At 40.1% G+C, this 23,425-nt stretch overlaps 1 protein-coding gene across 1 annotated transcript; it reads left to right on the forward strand.

The window, feature by feature from the left end:
* The first annotated feature begins 11,269 nt into the window (after nucleotides 1-11,269).
* On the forward strand, nucleotides 11,270-23,322 carry LOC134755389 (cell division cycle protein 16 homolog). Its single transcript, XM_063691944.1, has 11 exons — nucleotides 11,270-11,517; nucleotides 12,115-12,278; nucleotides 13,718-13,847; nucleotides 14,662-14,824; nucleotides 15,620-15,747; nucleotides 16,978-17,245; nucleotides 18,052-18,188; nucleotides 18,329-18,457; nucleotides 19,468-19,614; nucleotides 21,039-21,324; nucleotides 22,167-23,322. Exons 1-11 carry the CDS (start codon nucleotides 11,428-11,430, stop codon nucleotides 22,334-22,336), a joined length of 1,812 nt encoding a protein of 603 aa, XP_063548014.1. The 5' UTR covers nucleotides 11,270-11,427; the 3' UTR covers nucleotides 22,337-23,322.
* Nucleotides 23,323-23,425: the final 103 nt, after the last annotated feature.

Here is a 23,425-nt window from a genome sequence, read left to right on the forward strand (position 1 = left end):
ATATTTGAAGTTCCTGAAAATGAGGTTTGCAACTGTCGGTCTGTGGAATATTTGCCAATATACGGATGCATTTTTTTTTGTATTATAAAGAGGTCGTGAGCGTCACTGCTATGGCCCCACAACAGTAAACCATAACTAAGCCAAGACTGTGCATATGCGTAGTAAGCGGACAGGGCGCACTGGATATGTGTTTGATTTTAAGATGCTGAACGCGTAAAGGAAGGAAGATAATTTTGCTTTAACTTTGGCAAAATATACCTGGCATACAAAAATACAGTCAGGTTACTCTGGTTCCTACACTAGGCTTAGCCTGTCTCGTAGGTAACCCAGACTCGAATGAGTTTATACAATTAACATAACTTAAAGCCTATAAGAAGAGGAGATAGAAAACATAATTAATTTCACATAAATTATTAAGAAACGAGCATTCTAATTACGTCAATTCATACGATTTCTGAAGAAACACAATCTTCATACGATTGAGAAACTAAGTGTGCAACTGGCCTAACACATAATTGTTATTTTACTTATTTTGCTAGTGATGACTTGATGAGTAGTGACACTAGTTGACATTGGTGTTGAACTTCGCAAATTCAAGAACGCTATGTTCGTCATTTTAGCAAATCGGCATGTTTTTAACAACGTGTAAAACTAAGATATTTTATTTATTACTTTTTATTATTATTGCTATTTCTCATCTACATAAATGCGCGCGTTCGTACGTTGTATGGGAGCCCCACTTAAATATTTATTTTATTCTGTTTTTGGTATTTGTTGTTATAGCGGCAACAGAAATACATCTGTGAAAATTTCATGTGTATTCTAGATATCACGATTCATGAGATACAGCCCGGTGACAGACGAGCAGACGGACAGACAGACACACAGCGGTTTTAGTAATAGGGTCCCGTTTTTACCCTTTGGGTACGGAACCCTAAAAAAAATTCGGTCACTTTAACCGGTTATTGAATTACAACTACTATGGAAATTGTAATAAGATTCAAAATGGAAAGGGGAAATAATTTGCGATTTCTTGTGTGGTCCCTCTACGGTTACTGAGTGGTGCCGGCGAGCCGAACGCTACAGAACCAGTCTGAAATGTGTCAACGAGATGCGTCAAAGGCGCGTTATCGGAGAGCGCACTTACATGGGTTTTTTGAGTGTTCAACTAGCCCGCGCTCAGGTGCCAATTAGAATTAATACGTCAATGACCGACCCTTTTTTCTAGGTAGTAGCACGTGCGATTTTACTTAACAATAGACAAAGGATTAGACGTTCGGGGCCAGCTACAAAACGAACGACTATTTTTAGGGTTCCGTACCCAAAGGGTAAAAACGGGACCTTATTACTAAGACTCCACTGTCCGTCTGTCCGTCCGTCTGTCTGTCCGTCTGTCTGTCACCAGGCTGTATCTCATGAACCGTGATAGCTAGACAGTTGAAATTTTCACAGAAGATATATTTCTGTGACCGCTATAACAACAAATACCAAATACTAAAAAGTACGGAACGGAAAGTACGAGTTTTTTTATACCTAGGATATCAGATCGGGTCGGACAATGTGAAAACGCTCTAAGTCTAAGTACTCTGTCTACTTTTAGAGCTTAAAAATAACCTTACCTATCTTTTCTCATCGTAAGGACCCATCGAAATACGAGTAGGTATAGTATTTTTGTGTAGGTACTTACTATATATTTTCTTAAAAGTATATAGTAGTAGTTAGGTAGGGTAGGGTAGAAAACAGTGGGTCAGCTCGAACAGTGGCTCAGTCGCCCCAATATAGCCCCTATCATGTTGGAATTAGCAACCTAATCACTCAACAGTGAGCCACTGTACCCGGCAATTTTTTTCCGAGCCACTGTTTCCTACCCTATCCAACACAATTTTACTTTAATGATATAAACATTAATTTAATTTAAAAAAATCGTCTTCATACAGAAAGCTCATCCACCTTAGGTTTCGTCAAAATAAAACTTTACACTATTAAGTCACAATATAGTACAACACTACATATACATATTATATAGTACAGTTGGCAACTCTGTCAGGAATACAACACCACACTGTAACTAGTGTATTTTCACCTCAGCAGCTCGAACAAGCCTACTTTCGTGAGGAAATTGCGACTTTCGTCACTCCAGGGAATGAAACAAAGTAGCTTTTTAATTTAGTGAAGGCCATGAACTGCCACTTCATACTTCGGGGTCTATTACAAATTCGAAATACATTTTAACCTTTAATATGTTCTCACTACTGAGGTGAAAAATTATATGTGTCACACGAGAGCAAAGTTATTTTACATCTCGTGTCTTTGAGTCCCTCGCTACGCTCAAGATTCTAACTTCGCTTCGCTCGTGATTCAATTATAGAGTCTTTCGCTTACTCGGGACTCAAAATCAACACTCGCAGGAAAAACCAACTTTTCCCTCTTGTTGCACAATAGTTATTAACGATACAAGTGCGGAAAAGAGGAAATTCGAAACGAGGGGCAATAAATTAATACACGACCGCAGGGAGTGTTTTAAATCGGCACGTTGCGAATTACCTATTCGCACGTGTATCTTAAAACGTTATTACAATACATATGGCCCTTTAAACTTTCGACATAAGCACAAAAAGTGCTCTTTTACGCACTAGTGCGAGAAAGTAGCACCATGTGTACTGTAAATAACTATTAAGCTCTTCTGTAACTACATCCCCAAGTTGGACTGCTCTACTCCAGTTCTAAGATTGCGCCTGATTGAAATCAATAGCAATCCTCAAAAATAAACTTCAGCACGACTTTCATCATCATCATCATGTCAGCCGATAGACGTCCACTGCTGGACATAGGCCTCCCCCAAGGCTCGCCACTCCGACCGATCTTGTGCTGCTCGCGACCCATTCCCGCGACCTTCACTAGGTCGACGCCGGGATAAAAACAAAAAACCGGCCAAGTGCGAGTCGGACTCGCGCACGAAGGGTTCCGTACCATTACGGAAAAAAACAGCAAAAAAATCACGTTTGTTGTATGGGAGCCCCAAATATTTATATTATTCTGTTTTTAGTATTTGTTGTTATAGCGGCAACAGAAATACATCATCTGTGAAAATTTCAACTGTCTAGCTATCACGGTTCATGAGATACAGCCTGGTGACAGACAGACAGAGAGACAGACAGACAGACAGACAGCGGAGTCTTAGTAATAGGGTCCCGTTTTTACCCTTTGGGTACGGAACCCTAAAAATGCAGCAGCACGACTTTACTCCAATAAATATAGTGATGTGATGCGACTATAAAATACCTATATTGTAATTGAGATGGATGTATGGCCTTTCGCCACCGTCATAAATGCCAGCATCACTCACGCCATGTTTTTTTTTAAACATCGATAGACGCACAAGCGCATCGTTATGTACGCAGACAGTTTGGGTCTAATATTCAAAAGTAAAGAAAAATGCGCAAAATATAATAACAAAATGCAAATTTTAACATATTGTTACTAAGTTTGAAGAAACTACGTCAATGGAAACACCAAAGCTTGTTTTATGACAATTATTACTTTAGCGATGTGACCTGTGAACAAGCATCACAATATGAAACAAAACGTTCGAAACCGCTTTGAACCCCATAATACCTTTTCACACCTTTTAAAAATCTTTCAAGTCGTTTAGGGTTAATATGTGCCAAGTACTAAAATAAAAGAATTTGATTTCTGTGCCTCTTCGTATCTTATCCCATCCCTTGGTTAACAATTTACTAGGTATTATAAGTAGGTCTTATCTTATCTTATCTTATGGATTTCGAGGGCCTTTGCGGATACACTTCGACCCATAGGGATCTTTTGTGCAGTTACCCCCTAGGAAAGATCCGTCAACTACTCAAGAGATTTTCCCACCATCTCCATATATTATGCCGGATGATGGAGCTCATGGGTAGCGTTTTGAATTCCTTTGATTCCAGATAGCCTGTTCCTAAGTCCTTCATTCTTTGTCTAGTGAGGGCGTGACATTCACACATCAGGTGTTCTACTGACTCTTCCTCTTCACCACACATACGACAATCGGTGTTGTCAGCGTGTCCCATCTTGGCCAGGATTCCCTTGACCCCGTAATGGCCAGTAAACACCCCCGTTATTATTTGGAGTTGTCGTTCGCTAAGTTTTCAAAGCTTATTGCACAGAATAACTAATAGTACTTGCTTATTGCTCCAGCCGGAGTCTACTCCTTGTATAAAGAGCTTTGAGTGCTTTAGACCGACTTTTAGATTAGGTAATTCGATTGTATTCGACTTATTGTCCTCGATACAGCATGGCATCGCCTCGGCACAAGCTAAGAGGTGCAAGTGCAGAGACAGCTTGCAGTAACTGCACTTTTAGCTATTTGTCTGGTTAAAAGTGTAGTTACTGCAAGTTTTCCGCGCTTGATGTCGGCGTGGAGACAAAGACATGAGACTATGATGTCCCTTGTCCCCCTAGGCCGGCCTAGGCGCCGCTCTGCATTACAGGCGCTGTTTACGGCCCGGCCACGACATTGCGCCACCGGCGGCGGCGACTGCTGCAACCATAGGTGGGAACGAAAGGTCCGATCGCCGTGTCTCGCTCCAACCTATGGTTGCCGGTTGCCGCCGCCGCCGCCGCCGGTCGCGCAATGTCGTGGCCGGGCCGTAAGGCCACGTTGTCGCCCAACTGTAAGCACGGCGGCGCGGCACCCAGCCGTAGCCACCATGTTTTAAATTTTTTAAATGCTAAATATTTAATAGCGTTTTAGGCCGGTCAGCAGAATACCAGAGCGTGACAATACGTCGGGTGAGAATACGTTTGTGTCATACGCCACAGTTACGTTGATTTGCGGGGGAGTGAATAGAAGCAAAAAAAGAAACTTTTTCGAAAAGTTTTACAAATAACTAAATATTTATTTAAATATAAATAAGTTCAATACTTAGTTTGTAAATATATGGAAAAGTTTTACATAGGAAATATTGAACATATTTATGATTTAGACACATATATATGTTTACTATTTTTTACAGTACCATACAAATATTTTGAATATAGTGGTAATCCATACTAATATTATAAATGCGAAAGTGTGTCTGTCTGTCTGTTACCTCTTCACGATTAAACCGCTGAACCGATTTAGGTGAAATATGGTATAGAGATAGTTTTAGTCCTGGGGAAGGGCATAGGGTAGTTTTTAGGGTTAGGGCATGTGAGCCGGGGTCAATAGTACCGTTACAATTGACACCGCGGTACAAATTACCCCCTTACTATTTTTTTAACTTTTTTTTTTGTATACACAACGTTTTGTATACAAACGAAAGGGGGCATCAGTTAGGCAAGAGCGCATAAAAACTAGTAGTAGTTATTATCATTGTAGATTGAGAATCCAGAAGAGTTGAGCGCGTTGCAGATGTCAATATTTTTAATGTCAAAATATAGTCAAAATTATAATGTCAGTATTTTGAGGCGGGGTTGATTGTAACAGGGGTAATAGTAACTGTATAGAAAGTATGATCATGTATGATTGTTGAAAAACTCGATTAGTTTTTAGTATTAAACGATGTTGAATTAGAACACTGTGAGCAATCTACGGCTGTGGTTTTGATCGTTAAACTATATTTTTGTTACTAAGTGAGATATTCATAATAACGTTAGTTCAATGTAACTGCTGATCTCAATTAGTGTTATTAAACATTCTCCTTCTTAAAACTGATGTATCTGAGAAGATTGATTAAGGCCAAAGTCTAAAATAATGAACCTTTATATAATAAACATATTATGTCCCAGGTAGCAAAATGACGTCAGCAACGTCATCTTGACGGCATTATTACGTCATAATGACGTCTCTGACGTCATAATGACGTAGAAATGCTACTGGGGGTGGGTTTTATTTACATTCGAATTCTTGGTACTATTGACCCGCACTAAGGGTCAATTGTAACACAAAGGAACCATTGATGAAAAACTGGATTTTCAGCCATACTCTTACCGTTAGTTAACATTTACCCCCAAAAATACGTAGATCAATAACCTAGTATTTTAAGTAGATCAATAACAGTTTAGGTTCAGCACCTTTAAATTCTGAACTTGGAACCATTATTCAAAACGTGGTTCAATTGCCCCCGGTCTACCCTACTTTTCAAAATCATCCGTTTTTCCGTAAACTACTTAACTAATTTACAAATATAAGTATGTGGTATATGCATATCTATCGTAAATATCGTTAAACTAGTCTAGCCTTAATTGTAAACATAAGATAATTCATATACATACTTAATTTGATTAACACTTGTAAATAATAATAAAGATTTTAATCAAAATACTAGTTTTAATCACGACGCTTTTTTGAATAAATACATATTAAAAGCATTATTTGCATTCTTATAGCAGAAGGGCGAAGAGGACTTTTTTCTTTATTAAGGCGTCAATAAACTTTTAAGTTTCTTGGTGGTTTTATTTCATAACAAATCCCCCCCCCCCTCATTTCACCCCGTATTGAAAACTATCCTAGATTTTTTCCCCGGGGCTGAAAATGTCTCCATACAAAATTTAATTTAAATCGTTTCAGTGGTTTATGATGGGTGAAGAGTTAGCAGACATAGGTTTTTTCGCATGTATAATAATATTTTAGTACTAAACTTTCGCATTAATATGGATTACTTCACTGACAAGAGTCCAACTCCTATAAATAATGATGATGCTAAATCAATTAATTCAGTCATAAATCCAACTTATTTAGTTTGCAACTTATTGTGTTTATTACATAGGTACTAATTTGTTCGACGTCAATCACACAACATAAAAGTATATTGTAGCTTATATAATAAAGGCATAGTAAAGTGGTCATAGTCATAGTCATATAGATCTAATCTAAAACTGGCCAAGTGCGAGTCGGACTCGCGCACTAAGGGTTCCGTACCATTACGCAAAAAAAAACACGTTTTTTGTGTGGGAGCCCCACTTAACATATTTATATTCTTCGAGAAAAGGTAGGTTTCGCTTCGCTTTTGCTTGTCTTGGCGGGGGCACTACCGTGCCCCCAGATACATTAAATTTAATGAACAAAAAATTAACAAGTGTCATCAATAATAATAATGATGACTCATTTGACGCATCAACAATCATCACTCACAAAAATACTTGTAAACCTTTTCTGTTAACATAAACAATAAGCTACCCAAAAGGGTTAACTGTCAATCGTAAACAACAATGCCAAGCAATTAAATTTCAAATTGAATTTTGGGAATTTTATTATTTTATATGTATATAAATGTATCTACTATGTATATGTAGGGACAGACGGATTTGATGCTATGCTGTGCAGTGGTTGCAAAACTTGGATGTTGCCTTATAAAATAATATACTGTACATAATTTTTGCCTATGTGACTATATCGTCATACGATTAAATAAATAAATGTAGGGACACTCTTGTCTCTCCGTCACTCAGTCGTACATTATGTATGTTTGTGGCCGATCGTAAAATAAGCCAGACCATAAAATTTCTAGGCATATCGTGATTCGTGAAAATCATTGTCTCGCTCCTGAGTGACTGACAGACAAGAGTGTCCCTGCTAACTATTATTTTCAAGAGTTCGAAAATATTCCGGAATGAATTTTGAATGATTCACGGTTAGTTTTACTAGACTTATATTGACCAGGATATAGACCGTGATTACCTTTTGTATTATTTATGAGCTCTCGATATTTCAAAAGCCCCCGGTATTAATACAAAGGTAATCACGGTTTATATCCCGGTCAATATAAGTCTAGTATTCCGGAATGCAGAACATTTTAAATTATGAATTGTAAATTGATTCACCAAATGCATAAAGGTCAAGAACCTTGTATGACACCATGTTTTTCGCGAAAACTTCAGTCATGTAATTTGAAAGAACAATGTTCACGAAGCCTATGTGCGTTTGTCTTTCTACGTATAAATAATATGGAAAATAGGTTTTTTTTTTGTTTGTTTTGGAGAACTTTATTATATAACAAGTTGTAGGAGCACATTTTTAGGGTTCCGTACCCAAAGGGTAAAAACGGGACCCTATTACTAAGACTCAGCTGTCCGTCTATCCGTCTGTACGTCTGTCCGTCTGTCTGTCTGTCTGTCTGTCACCAGGCTGTATCTCATGAACCGTGATAGCTAAACAGTTGAAATTTTCACAGATGATGTATTTCTGTTGCCGCTATAACAACAAATACTAAAAGTACGGAACCCTCGGTGCGCGAGTCCGACTCGCACTTGGCCGGTTTTTTTTATTAAAGCAATTAGATACATACAGTCTTCATGAAATAGATAGTGACGGAGATAAGTGGTCAAATATATCGGGATACATCCTTATTTCTAAGGTAACAAAAAGGTTTGTTAGGTACGATATATTTGGCCACTTTGGCCAATAATGACTGATACCCACTCTATAAATTGATGACTAAGATGTGATGATGGTTCTGAGATTGAAGTTTTAATTCCGTGTAAGTTTAATAATGTAAAGGTTACTTTATTTTTACTCATTATTATTTACAACGGCGGGACTTAAATCGCGTAAAATAAGTTTTAAATTTACCTCCGACGTTTCGAGGACGGCGTTGTCCCGGTCCCGTCCCGTTGTTTAAAACGATTATTTTTTTATTTATTATTTATTTTACGCGATTTAGGGTCGGTTGCACCAAACCATCTGTCACCGTTAAAGCGTTCGCTAAATTTTATTGTATGGGAAGTTTCATAGTTCACGGCCAATTGCTGTTGATCAGTCTGTCAAATGTGGATGGTGCAACTGGCCCCAAGTCCCGCCTTTGTGAATAATAATGGGTACGCAAGTAAGTATATAAGTGCACGGGTGTGGGTGTGGCGTGTTTAAAATAAATATAATTGGCCGGTTTAAATATTGGTATTGCCGCGACACAGAATAACTAATTGCCGCGATAAGGCGTCGATAAAAGAGCATTGAACCAAGTCATTTGTCGTGATTAATCGTGTTATACGGTAAAATATTTAATTAATTATTTATTAACTTTATACTACATTACTTATTAACTTTATTACCTGTACCTACTCATGGGTCGATTCACGAGAATCGGCGAGGATTTTCTTTTAGATATAATTTACAGTTTCAGTACAAATCTTCCGCCGGCTCTCGTGAGTTTTACCTATACCTACCTTCAAACTATTACTACCTAGTACCTACCTACTTTATGTTTTTGTTGTTTTATAGACTGCAATTTATATACAATAATGAAACTCCAGGTCTTAATTTAAGAAATATTTGTAAACTTGTTTGTAAACGACTGTTTGTTTCTTAAATAAAATAAATTAATTATATATGTAGTTATTTGTTTTACTTTTACAAGGGGTGCTTATATTGACACCCGAGGGAGACAAGCCACGAGCCCACCTTACTCCGCGCCGTCGGCGCACGCGACGTACGGCAAGGGGCTGCTGTGCCGCCCAGACTGATAATTATGTATGAAAATCCGTTGGAGGAGTGTTTTATTAAAGCATTTTAGTATTCTTAGTTGCTTTGAGCCTGATGATATTTGGCAGAATATTATTACGAAACTAAAGATAATTATTTCCGCGTATGTTTGAGAAAAAGCCTTTCTGCACATACTTATAGGTCCTGCTCGTATTGATGCCTTTTTTCAGGCAGTCAAAAGACTGGCAGGGAACTGCTAGATGAGCTGCTCGTAGCGGCATATTCGGACCTGGTCCAGGTAGCAAAATGACGTCATTTGACGTCATTTTGCTACCTGATTCATGCTGACAACAGCGCGGCGGTATAGTACGAATTATCTCAAATGATTTTTTCGCCCAAACCTTAAGCTGTTAAACAAAGGCATTGTTTCTTTTGTGCGCCGCGGTGGCTACCTCATTTCTCATCAGTAAAAAGGTTCACGCCCGTTTAAAAGGCAATTTTAGGGTTCTACTTTTATGGTTCAAATTCAGACAACAGCATTCGAAGTTGACACGTTTGGGTAATGTAGGACGACAGGTAAGAATATTCGGAGGTAGCAAAAAGCTGTTACTTAAATTATAGCCCTATGTGTAGCACGCTAAAATTGCCTTTAAAACGGGCATGATCCTTTTCACTAACGAGAAATGAGGTAGCCACCGCGGTGTACAAAAGAAACAATGCCTTTTGTTTAACGGCGTAGGGTTTGGGCGAAAAAATCATTTGAGATTTCATACTAAATATACGAGCCTTTGTGAATGCTACCTGTGACTCCTGCAAGTTTAATGGGAACACAAGTGTGGCCGTGACTATGCGGCCCATCATCATGTCAGCCGATAGACGTCCACTGCTGGACATAGGCCTCCCCCAAGTCTCGCCACTCCGACCGATACTGTGCCGCTCGCATCCACCGAATTCCCTCGACCTTCACCAGGTCGTCGCTCCATCTTGTTGGAGGCCTACATCCTACAAAAACCTAAAAAATAGCGACAAACGGTCCTCTGCGGACGACGTCACGCCGGCTACCAAAGTACGCAATTTAAAATACCTCGGTTATTATCACCAGACCCGGAAACACCAAATAATTAGCAAAAATGTGCTAATACCACGCGAATCCTCCGCATCGGGTCATGGAATATTTCTTGTGGATTTCTGCTTAATTCCCGCCTTTACATTACAAAATACGTTAAATACGTCAATCTGATATTTACCTTTTTACTTCTTTATTGCAAAGTAGCACAGTGTAGGGCAAAGAGTATAGTAAGTCAAGGGCCTGACACTTGCCTGACACTCTTTAATACAGAAAGATAGTCTTATTGCGATTCCTATAATAGGAAAGAGAGAATAGTGCCATGCTTTGTCCTTATCACCACCAGGTGGCATCATAAGTAGGAGGCGATGGCGAAATACCGAAAATAAGAGTCAAAGAGAAAAAATCCTATGCTCTCCTATGAATATTTTTTCTCTTACCCCCGGTCGCTCGGTGGCGCGTCTATAACTACTTGTATATATTATGTCTATGATCAATGAGATCAAGGCGGTTTGTTTACAGAGGAGTAGAGGACCTCCCGGGAAACGCGAATCCGAAATTTAGCTATCTGCCTCTTTGTCGCTCGAATGTGCAAGAGTGACAGAGATGTTAGATAACGAAACTTCGATTTTCTTGTTTCGTGATAGACTCTCATATTGTGGTAGTGGCGCCCCCTGCGCAGAGTTTCTAGTCCCTATTGTTGGCTGTATGTGCGCAATATCCTATGTCTGTATGTGTATCTGGAGAAAAAAAAAACAAAATGTCAACTGTCAACAATTCACAAAAATTTGAAAGATGTCGGCGGGACAACACGAAAACATTGCGTTTTTCTCACAATTTAAGCCTAAATATACTTAATCTGTCTCTATGTTTCCTACAAGTTGAAGAAAGTAGGAATCTCTACTAGTCAAAGTTAAATAATTGTTACTTTAAGTTATTGTTGAACATTAATTTGTCTTATGAAATGTCAAAAGCGGAATCTACTTCTCGAGGCGGCACCGATGGCCTGAACGTGGATTTTATGCGTTCACTAGTCAAACAATACTCTGAACTGGTAAATATACAATTATTTACATTACACACGTAATATTTAACTAAAGCTTATAGTAACATTTGGAGGTTATGTTAACAATAACAATTACTTGTCAATTGAAAGTTTGTTCTACTCTTCTCTTTTTCTACTTTATTCTTGCAGCAACAAAATGTTTGGCTCGTGAATATCAAAACCTACCATTAGAGTGTTCATAACAACAACATACCAATATTATTTGGAAACCTGGATATTTTCCACTTCAAATAGTTTTAAATGAATTAGACCATGGGCTATCATGTTTTTACTGCATGTTTCCTCACGATTTTTATAAATCAATTAAGGTTTAAATACATTTATTCTTATAGAGATACTCACATGACACACTCACATCACTCACTGACATGAGAACATAATTAGAAATAACATAAATATTTGCATTTATTTTCGTCGTCGCAACATGACAAGAATAAGTTATTTTACTAGGTTTAAATTATTTACTGTTCAACTCGTTTTGCACATTATGTTAAAGGTTTGTCTGTAATGACATGTTTAGCAAGTTGATTGCTGCTTGCAATTTTGGAAAATGAAACCACTATAACCAACATAACCAATTTTAAGGGTCTATGGACTAGTGCGCTGTTCTGGGCGGATGCAGCAGCGGCCGCTGGCAGTGGGTCAGGCACAGCAAGTGGAGATGATGTGTGGTTGCTTGCCAGTGCCATGTTAGCCCGGGGAGAGTACCATAGGGCCTCTTATGCTGTCACATCTAGAGGCTTGCACAAGTAAGTCGTATTTAAGGGTCTAAGGACTAGTGCGCTGTTCTGGGCGGATGCAGCAGCGGCCGCTGGCAGTGGGTCAGGCACAGCAAGTGGAGATGATGTGTGGTTGCTTGCCAGTGCCATGTTAGCCCGGGGAGAGTACCATAGGGCCTCTTATGCTGTCACATCTAGAGGCTTGCACAAGTAAGTCGTATTTAAGGGTCTAAGGACTAGTGCGCTGTTCTGGGCGGATGCAGCAGCGGCCGCTGGCAGCGGGTCAGGCACAGCATGTGGAGATGATGTGTGGTTGCTTGCCAGTTCCATGTTAGCCCGGGGAGAGTACCATAGGGCCTCTTATGCTGTCACATCTAGAGGCTTGCACAAGTGAGTCATATTTAAGGGTATGAGGACTAGTGAGCTGTTCTGGGCGGATGCAGCGGCAGCTGCTGGCAGTAGGTCAGGCACAGCCAGTCGTGATGATGTGTGGCTGCTTGCCAGTGCAATGTTGGCCTGGGGAGAGTACCATAGGGCCTCTTATGCTGTCACATCTAGAGGCTTGCACAAGTAAGTAATGGTTCAATAAACAAGTGATTATAGATCTATTATATACTCTATAGGTAATGTATAGTCAGCGTCAATAGTAAAGTATGAAACAATGCATCTAAAGTATCTGCCACCCTTGAATATGTTTCCAAATTTAAATATATCCTTATACTTTATGTTTAAAAGTTTTTGCACAATTTTATTGTTCTATATTTAGGTATTATATCATTGGCCTTATTACCAATTCCTAACAATGTACACAAACAAACGTTGGGTTTGCTTGTGCACATTCTTTTAGTAACAACAGTTCATACTATACTTCTGTCTAGTTATAAATAAAAATTCAACTGTATTTGTTTCAAAGATACAATTTGTAATAAGCCATGTCTCAGATGCTCAACATTCAAAGGATTTATGAGGATTCATTTTTATTTATCTTATGAAAGTTTTTTGCAATAAGAGAGAAGTTATTTTTTTCTCATAAGTTTTTAAGTATTAAGCATCTTTAGCTAGACCCTTCCGAGGCTAAAGAAGATAATGCTTTCACCACAATTTTTACTAGTAATTTAGTGCAGAGAAATTTTGAGTTTTTTGAGTGAGCATGTTGTCGCCTTCTTGAATGCCTATTACTTACTTATGTATTATTCTCTCTTTTTTTTTCTTGCCTTTTAGTCTTCATTATGTTGCTAAGTTAATTTGTATTTTAGTTACTCCCTTATTAGTTATCATTTGTATACACTCTGTTCACATATGTGGCTGCGATAGTGCGCAACCTTAGTATAGTACTAATTAGTTTAGTATCTGTCACTACCTGTGAGTTCCTATAATTGACTTCCTGTATCTACTATAATTTTTATGTTAATGTCACAGCTGTTGGATCTCCAAATAAATAAATAAAAATGTATTTTTTTCTATGGTAGACAACACTTACTATGCCTGGGCGTAGCAATGCGCGCTCATCTAGTGGCGCAAGAGGCTACCACGGCGCTGGCGCTCTTCGAAGAGAGTGATCCCGCACTTTTGGAGCCCCGGAGTGACCAGACACACAATGTAAGCTCATTTTAAGTTGTTTTACAACTTCTCAGGCTTCTTTCAACTCTTTCAAGACGCACAATTATTTATTTATTATCTAAGTTTCATTTAAGTCTTATTTATATATTTTTATCTATAACTTAGTGTAACTACAGTTTAGCCTTATAGAGCTTATCATGTAACTACGGTGATTTGTGTCAACTTGTCTCATAATATTTATGTTACCTATACACAGTGTGGAAAGAATGAATGGGCCCTGGAGGGAAAGTGCCTTAAAACCTTAAGTTAGCTCATTTTGCTCAAAGGAAACAATCTTTTATTTTTAAAAAGAAACAAAACTGTATTCAAAGATTTTTTTAAATTCGCTTGTTTGTTTGACTAAAAATTAAAAAAATAAATAAACACGCTATTTTATTCTACTATTCGACACAGTAAATGTTAATGATAACATTTCTCCAAGAAACATTAAGCCTTACACTCCTCTGTCGTACAAAATATCCATAAAATCGAATATTTAGTATTCAAGAATATTTTTAGACAAGCAAAATTTAAATAAAAAAAATGTAAAATGCTTGAATGCACTTTTGTTTATTTTCAAAAATAAAAGAATGTTTCCTTTAAGCAAAATGAGCTAACTTAAGGTTTTGAGGTACTTTCCCTCCAGGGCCCATTAATTTTTTCCACACTGTACAAAAGATATTTGAACTGAACTCTTTCATACTTTCTAGGCCACGGCCACAGTAGCTTTTAATGAAGGCCACGATGAGTTGATGAATGTGTATAGATAGACCAACAGAGCTTGAATAATATTAGGTGCTATTTTCTTCCATAGCGTGCGCTAGCGGGCGTGCTAGTATCGCAAGCACGAGCACTCTCCTCGCTCGAGCGTCGAGACGCGGCTTCAGCGGCGCTCTGCAGCGCACTCCGAGCTGACTGCGCGTGCGTCGAGGCGCTCGCGCTGTTGCACCGGCAGACACCGCTCACACACAAGCAGGGTGACACCACAGATCTATATTACGAGATTGCCTTTCAAATATCAAAAATGTTCCGAATCTAACCTAAATAATATAGAAACACAGGTTATTCTGCTTTATAGTCTGCATCTTCTCAAATGACTACAAAAGCCATTGTTCCTTTTCTGTGAGCGGTCGCCCATTGTGTACCATTGTCTCTGACAATGGCACGTGCCGTAACACGCGCTCAGACTCAATGGCACACAATGGCCGACCGCTGGCATAAAAGGAACAATGGTTTTTTTTTAGGGTTCCGTACCCAAAGGGTAAAAACGGGACCCTATTACTAAGACTCCGCTGTCCGTTTGTCCGTCTGTCCGTCCGACTGTCTATCACCAGGCTATATCTCATGAACCGTGATAGCTAGACAGTTGAAATTTTCACAGATGATGTATTTTTGTTGCCGCTATAACAACAAATACTAAAAACAGAATAATATAAATATTTAAATGGGGCTCCCATACAATAAACGTGATTTTTTTGCTGTTTTTTTCCGTAATGGTACGGAACCCTTCGTGCGCGAGTCCGACTCGCACTTGGCCGGTTTTTTGTTTTCATCCCGGCGTCGACCTAGTGAAGGTCGCGGGAATGGGTCGCACTTGGCCGATTTTTTAACAGATTACCGTCTTAGGCGAAAAAGTCATTTGAGAAAATGCAGACTATACCAAGTTACGCATAACAACGGCCACTGCTTAAGAATAAGGTAAATAATTGAATGCGTTTTTCAAAGACCGATTGTAGGGAATGAAATGAAGTGAAGTTGTATTTTGTTTACAGAAATAGAGTTGCTGGACTCTCTACCCATTAGTAGCCAGTTAGGTGCCGCGGAGGGTGCGCTGCTGCGGGCGGCGTATCGGGATCGGGTGTACCGGCATTCTACGCCCCCGCAGGATACTAACGATCCGGTATGTAATATTAATACATACATACATATATATAATCACGCCTATTTCCCGGAGGGGTAGGCAGAGACCACGGATTTCCACTTGCTACGATCCTGGCATATCTCTTTCGCTTCCTTCACTTTCATAACATTCCTCATACACGCTCGCCGGTTTAGGGTGCTCTTGACCTGGCCTTTCTAATATAATAATAATATACAGTGTAATATTAATATACAATGGAATCCGTTTATTATGACTCCGCTTATACTGACCAACTGCTTACTATGACGTAATTACTGTACGAAGTTTGGTTTTCATATAAAAATCTTTGCGACGAAGTCGGATAAGATGACTTCGCTTTTAGTGACAAATCGCTTACTATGACCTAAAAATCCTATTTTCACTGACACTTACTGTATACTGTTATACTGACAAATTCGCTGGTTTTCGTGGTCGTCCCCACGTCATTCCCTGCGAGGACGATTGGTGCGTGCGTGACGTGTAAGTTGTTTTAGTGTTAATTCTCAGCGACAAGTTGATAATTGGTACAAGGTTAATAAAACTCGTCTTTCACAAAGGAATTTGGGATTAATTTGGAAAAATTAACAAAAATAAAAAGTTAATCCACTGTGCTTTATATGACATCCGCTAAGTATGACGTGTTTGTCAATATTACGCGAAACTCTGCGTAGGTGGCGCCACTACCACAATCTGAGGGTCTATCGCGAAACAAGAAAATCGATATTTCGTTATCTAACATCTCTGTCACTCTTGCGCATTCGAGCGATAAAGTAAAAATACGCGTTTCCCGGTAGGTCATTTGTAAACAAGCCGCCTTGATGCATCAATGTCATATTTTATTATCTCTGAAAACTTGTCAAAAACGTGTTAAAGGTACAGTATGTATAAGTTACTCTATGGCTTACTAAAAAGGCTAGTGCTGCACTCTGGTGGTAGAACATTGCAGTAATAACCCCTATTCCCTTCGATGTCGTTATAGGCGGATTCTACTGTACCTACAATAGGTAATAGTCGTATCGCGAATGAGGGCTATCGTTTTTTTGCTCACCAGTTGGCGCCTCTGTTGATGGTGGTCCAAAAGACTAAAGAACAGCTGTCAGTCATTAAAGTGACAAGTGACATTTGACATTTCGAACTATGGAAAAGACCACCATCTACACTAGCGCCCCTAGCGGCGAATTCATACGCGTTAGCCCTCATTCAAAAAGTAAATAATCCTTCCACCACCAGGTATCGTCGTCGACAGAAGTGGTCCGCGCGCGCACGGGCGAGGCGGCCGCGTCGCTCGCGCGCCGCCGCGCCGCCCGCTGCGACTGGGCCGGGGCCCTCAAGGCCCTCGACGGAGTGGACCCGTGGTGTGCCGCCCCAGTTAGGGCTGCGTGCTTAGTGGAGCTTAAGAAGAGTGCGGAACTGTTTGCGTTCGCTCATACACTTGTGGACGCGTATCCGAATTCTTGGACGTCATGGTTTGCTGTGGGATGCTACTATTATTTAATAGGTATGTTGAACCCTTTAAAACGTAGTCTAATGACCTACGTTTGATAACCTAAAATGTAGAGTATTGAACTAACTCAAAAGTCCCTCCACGGAGTCGACCCTTGGTGTGTTGCTCCTGTTAGGGCTGCATGCTTAGTGGAACTTAAGAAAAGTGCCCGGTATGTCTTTAAACTACGTCCAAAAGAGAGGTATAGGCACTGTGAATGTCATTTCGCTTTGTGTGGTAGGACACAGCACAGCGGATGTCATTCCAGATCTAAAGCAGAGCCCAACTGGGAAAGTACCTCCACCTTACAGAAAACCGCAGCCAAATAACACTAGACCCTACTCATAGTGTTGTGTTCCTGCCGGTGAGTAAGGTTGCCAGAGCTCACGAGGGTGCGGAGTGTTAGGGTCGGCAACTCGCGTTCAACACCTCTGGAGTTGCAGGCGTACATAGGCTACGGATACTGCTTAACATCAGGCGGGCCGTATGCTTGTTTGCGACCAACGTAGTATATTAAAAAAAGTGCGTACTCTGCGTTCGCTCATACGTTGGTTCATGCGTATCCGAACTCCACGACTTCTTGGTTCTATATGGTTGGTTCTAGATGCTATTATTACTTGGTAGGTACATTTAACATATGTTAATCTTTTCCTCTGTAGATAAGATAAGATAAGATAATTTATTCCATAACAATTTTACAATCATGTCGGAAATATCTTACAAGCTACTAAAATAAATTACAATTTTATAAATAACATAATATATAGATATTGATAATGGCTGCTATATTTCTGCTAAGGAACATTTATTTTGTTTTACAGGCAAGAACGAGTTAGCGCGGCGATACCTAAGCAAAGCGAAGAGTTTGGAGCCCGGCGCGGGCTGTGCCTGGCTCGCGCAGGGACACAGCTTCGCCGCTGACAACGAGCACGACCAGGCCATGGCGGCTTACTTCAAGGTATCTTCTCTTCTTTTTTTCATTTTTAGTTTTAATCGTGTGTCGATAGATGGCAGGAAATTTACTGTGACTACAAAATTTACTATAACAGTAACCCTCTATCTTATATTTTCTTTGATATGGTTAATATTATGTTTCAGGCTAGTCAACTAATGGCAGGCAGCCACTTACCGCCGCTGTACGTGGGCGTGGAGTGTGCCCTGTTGAACAACTTTACTATGTGCGAGCGGTTTCTACTACGCGCTGCTACGCTGCACTCTTGTACAGAGGTAGAGCATATTAATAACAATATTGAAGCCTGCAAAGCCGGGAATCCTAGATCCCCTCATGGGCCACCAAATGTGTAACGTGCAAAGGCAGGTCCCCGAATGGGACACCGCCATAAGTAATTTACTAGTTGTCCAAGGTCGGGATCGAGGATTTCCTGGCTTTGCACTCTTCATTCTGATGGTCCATGACGAGGAGCTGTAGCAGCTGCCTTTGTCGGCATCATTATGGTGGTGTCCCATTCGGGGCACCTGCCTTTGCACGCTACCCAAATAGTAACCATATATGGACCTTTTATTGAGTTTAAAATTTTACTGTTATCACCAGATTATCACACATTAATATTTACTATAACGGGACTTAATCACGTATATTTAAGCTTTGAATACGTCTAAAATGCACATCTCACAAAGGGATATTATAAAATAGATGCTATTTAGGAAACAAGGAACCATGGCCAAGTATCCAGTCTGAAAAGTTGTCATAGTTCTGCTAGCAGTGTCCCGGAGAGGCTTAGAGCGCTTTCACATTGTGATTCTCTGTCTTTATTTATGCATGTTATAAACAAGATTACTAAAAAAATGATAAATAACACAAAAAAGGCGAACTAAATGTCAATAGCACTCTCCTGCCTCTTGTCTGTCTGTCTGTGTGTTACCTCTTCACGTTTAAACCGCTGATCCGATTTAGATGAAATTTGGCATAAAGATAGTTTGAGTTCCGGAGAAGGACAAAGGATAGTTTTTATCCCGAAAATCATCCCTTAAGAAAGTGAAAAGCCGGGTGGAGTTGATATAATTAATGAAGTGCCTGCTAATTTGTGTGCATAATATGCTCAAATTGAATGATTGCCATGAGAATTTTTCCAGGCGCTATACTTACTTTAGCTGCTGTTACTAAATCCGCGCAGACGAAGTCGCGGGCAAAAGCTAGTATAAAATAATTCCTTAAAATCTTAGTTGACGAGTTAAAAATACGTGTTTTACAATATCTTGTACTTATATTTGTTCAGACGGGTGAGGAAGAGGGCTGGGACACCATAGCCCGCGTAGTCAAGGAGCCTCATGTGGCTCACGAGGCGGGGGCTGCTGCCTTCGCCGCGGGACAACATCGAGCCGCTAAAGAGCTGTGGCTGGCGGCGTTACAAGCTGCCCCCGAGGTAAGGCTGGGATGGGACATTATAGCTCGTGTGAAGAACCTCATGAGTTATGTAGCTCACGAGGCTGTTGCCGCTGCTTTTGCCGCGGGACAATCTCGAACGGCTAAAGAGCTGTCGTCAGCCACAGCTCCTTAGCCGCTCGAGATAGCCACGCCCGAGGTAAGCCTGGGACAGAGTTGTGGGACATTATAGCCCATTCGTCACGAGGCGGAAGGTGCGGGACTGAAGAGCTGTGATAAGTTTAGGTTCGTTTATTTAAAATAACGTAAATGTCAAGTGCTTAGTTTAACTTCCGTATTTTCAGTCACTCACGTGACACGTCTCGGAGAGCTAAGAGTAAGTACCTACGAATGGTCGGCCTCATCGGACGTCGGACCGCAATCGTCTAGTATCTCGAATGTTCCGGATTATCTAGCGGCTTTTTAACCTTTTCGATGCCATTTCAAATACAAAAAGCAGTCGTCCAGACGCCACGTTTCTGAAGTGTCAAAACTGAAATTGAACTTTATGCATATGCACGTAGGTCTATGTTGCTCTGTGGGCTATGACCGATTAATCGGTCTTTGGCGTTGCACCTATGGTGTATATATATCAGTCATTGGCGTTCAAAAGGTTAAAGAGCATAACATATTCCTGATCCCAGGATGAGGGTCACTTGAGTCGAATTGTACACTTAGGGTCGGTTGCATCATACTGTTTGTCATCGTTCGCTAAATTTTAAAGTTTTATAGTAAACCGCCGCATCGCGCCGGGTGACGTTGACCAGTGTGCTATGTGCGGATGGTGCAACTGGCACTGAATTAACTTCATTTTAGTACCGTCAACTGGGGTAAATAGGGACAAAATTTTAAATGTGGTTTACCTGACAATTTCTTAAATAATACCCACAATATTTTTATCATTCGATTGGAAATATCAAAGATAGATATAACTCTAGATGGATACAGGCTAAGGAAAAAACGTGCCTCGAAAATTACGAAAATTTTATTCTCGATCAGATGGCGCCACTAGTTTGGGCCTACTCGTATAGAGGGCGTTGACGGTTTCGTTTGTTATTTATAATTTTAACGCATATTAGTGAAAGAACATGGGTCAAAATCATATAAAAATAATTAATGCAAATAAAAAAATCATTTATCCATATTTCAATACATTTTAACGTATTTTTATAAATCTTCATTTTTAGTTTTAAAGTATGTCGATAGATGGCAGTGAATTTACAGCGGCTACAAAATTTACTATGACAGTACCGCTCTATCTTATTATATCCTCTTTGGAAATATTAATAGATTTTGTATGATACAATTTGTGTTTAAGGAATTTTCGAATAAATCACATTTTAAGTTTTGTCCCTATTCACCCCGGTTGACGGTGTATCTCGTTGTAGTATAAAACGAGTAATTGAGTCATGTGGTGTGTGTCAGGGCGAGAGCTTGCACCCGCGCTGGGCGGCGACGCTGGACGCGCTCGGGCACTCGTGCCGCAAGCTGGGGCAGCTGTCGGAGGCGCTGGAGTGGCACTCGCGCGCGCTCGCGCTGCGGCCCGCGCGCGCCGCCGCGCACGCCGCGCGCGGTCTGTGTCTCGCCTTGCTGGGCCGCGAGCGGGACGCGGCCGAGGCGCTGCACGCCGCGCTCGCCCGCGACCCCGACGACGTGGTGTCGCTGGCGCTGCTCGACGCCATCGTGGACAGGCTGGACGCCGCGCTGACAGGTTACTGTTCTATTAGAAGTCTGATATCACCAATATTATAAGCACTGAATCCCTTCTGGTTGACACAAAAGAGGCCTTCCATCTGTTCCAGCCGCCCCGTGGTTCGGTCTGTTTGGCCTTCTCAGGTCGAAGAAGAGATGCAATTTCGAATTAGTATTTTATATTTCGTATTTATTAATTTGCAACCATGGTATTATAAATATTACAAAGTCTGGGTAACAACGTGAACCCTGTAATTTTATACAATCGTGATATAATGAAGAGCTTTTCAGTCGAGTACCGTGTTAAGACCACGAAGCTTGCCGAGTGGCCTTATTGGGTACGAGATTGAAAAGCTTGATAATATCACTATTGTATTCAATACTTTTTCTATGAGTCAACAAAAATAATAGTTTAAAGTGATTACTATACTACTAGGCAAGGATCTACAAGACAATATTTATTTTGATTTAATTAAATAGTTTTGCTGTCTTAGAAAAAATATTGTCTGCAACAGTACACAATTAGGTCTTAAAATTCTCAAGCCTGTCTTTACAAAACTCAACTTCGTTTTATTCTGTAACATCGGCCCTTGAGTTTTAAGAAACCTTATTAGGGTTCTGTTCCCAAAAAAACGGGACCCTATTACTAAGACTCCGCTGTCCGTCTCTCTGTCTGCCACCAGGCTGTATCTCATGAACCGTGATCAGATGATGTATTTCTGTTGCCGCTATACCAACAAATACTAAAAAGTACGAAACCCTCGGTTGACGAGTCCGACTCGCACTTGGCTGGTTTTTTATATGTACCTGTTGCACTAAATACTACTGTGCGTTGTTTGAATGTCTGAATATTTGTTCCAGAGGAAGAAATCCCAGCCTTCCCGTTCGGTCCCGTGAAGATCTCCCTGCCTGCCACTCTCGCCCCGCCGCCGGCGCCGGGCGGGGCGAGTGCGCCTGCCACGCCGGGCGGCGGCGGCACAGACCACTCCGACATGAGCATGAGCTTCGAGATCAGCATGAATAACGACTGAATGTACTTCATTTATAACTCTAAAATCACTATGATTGAGGAAAAACGCAAAAAGATGACGCTACAAACCTATCGCTATCCTTTAAGGCCGTACCATCGGTTTGCCACTGTCTTTGTCACATTTCGCAAGAAAGAACGGGAAAGAACATACGCGCCAAGTGTCAATTTTGATCGAATTTTGTCGGTTTTTATTTATTTTAAAAACGTTACCTTACAATATCGAAATTCTAAAGCTATGAAATTACTATTTATGTTAAGATTGTTTTTCTTCTTTTTTTGTTTATAGTATCACATAATAAATAACCGAGTAAAGTAGGATTAAAAGTCCGAGGTAGAGGTTACTTTGGGAATTAATTGTATCGAGCGAAGTGTCATAATTCGTGTATCGGAAGCTATGTTGTTAAAGATAATATAGTCAAGAACTACATATATTTTTTTCACGTCTACGAATATCAACGCCTCTTAGAAAAACATGAACATATAAGGAGATTTTTCGCCTTCTGGCTCAGGGAACCGCCTTAAAAACAAATGAGCGTTTTCCAAAAAAAACGGCCAAGTGCGACTCGGACTCTCACACCGAGGGTTCCGTATTTTTTAGTATTTGTTGTTATAGCGGCAACAGAAATACATCATCTGTGAAAATTTCAACTGTGGTTCATGAGATACAGCCTGGTGACAGACAGACAGACGGACAGCGGAGTCTTGGTAATAGGGTCCCGTTTTTACTCTTTGGGTACGGAACCCTAAAAATGTACATTTCATTCATATCTTCAAAATATTAACTTCTTGGGCTCATTTTACTCAGAATCATTTGTACATTCACGCCTTATACCTACATAAAAAAAAATATCCCAAAATTGTGTATGAAAAAATATTTTTCCAGTGTCACGTTCATACAAATAAATAAATTATTTATACAAAAATGTGACGATCTGGTAAGGAAATCTTGGGACACATTTTTTCATATACGAGGCGTGAATGTACAAATGATTATGAATAAAATGAGCCCAAGAAAATTGACATATTTTGAAGACACGAATGAAATGTAATTTTTTTTTTTGAAAACGCTCAGAGAAAAAAAAACATAGTA

This window comes from Cydia strobilella, chromosome 2 (genome assembly GCF_947568885.1).
Source record: "Cydia strobilella chromosome 2, ilCydStro3.1, whole genome shotgun sequence".
Classification (NCBI taxonomy): Eukaryota; Metazoa; Arthropoda; class Insecta; order Lepidoptera; family Tortricidae; genus Cydia; species Cydia strobilella.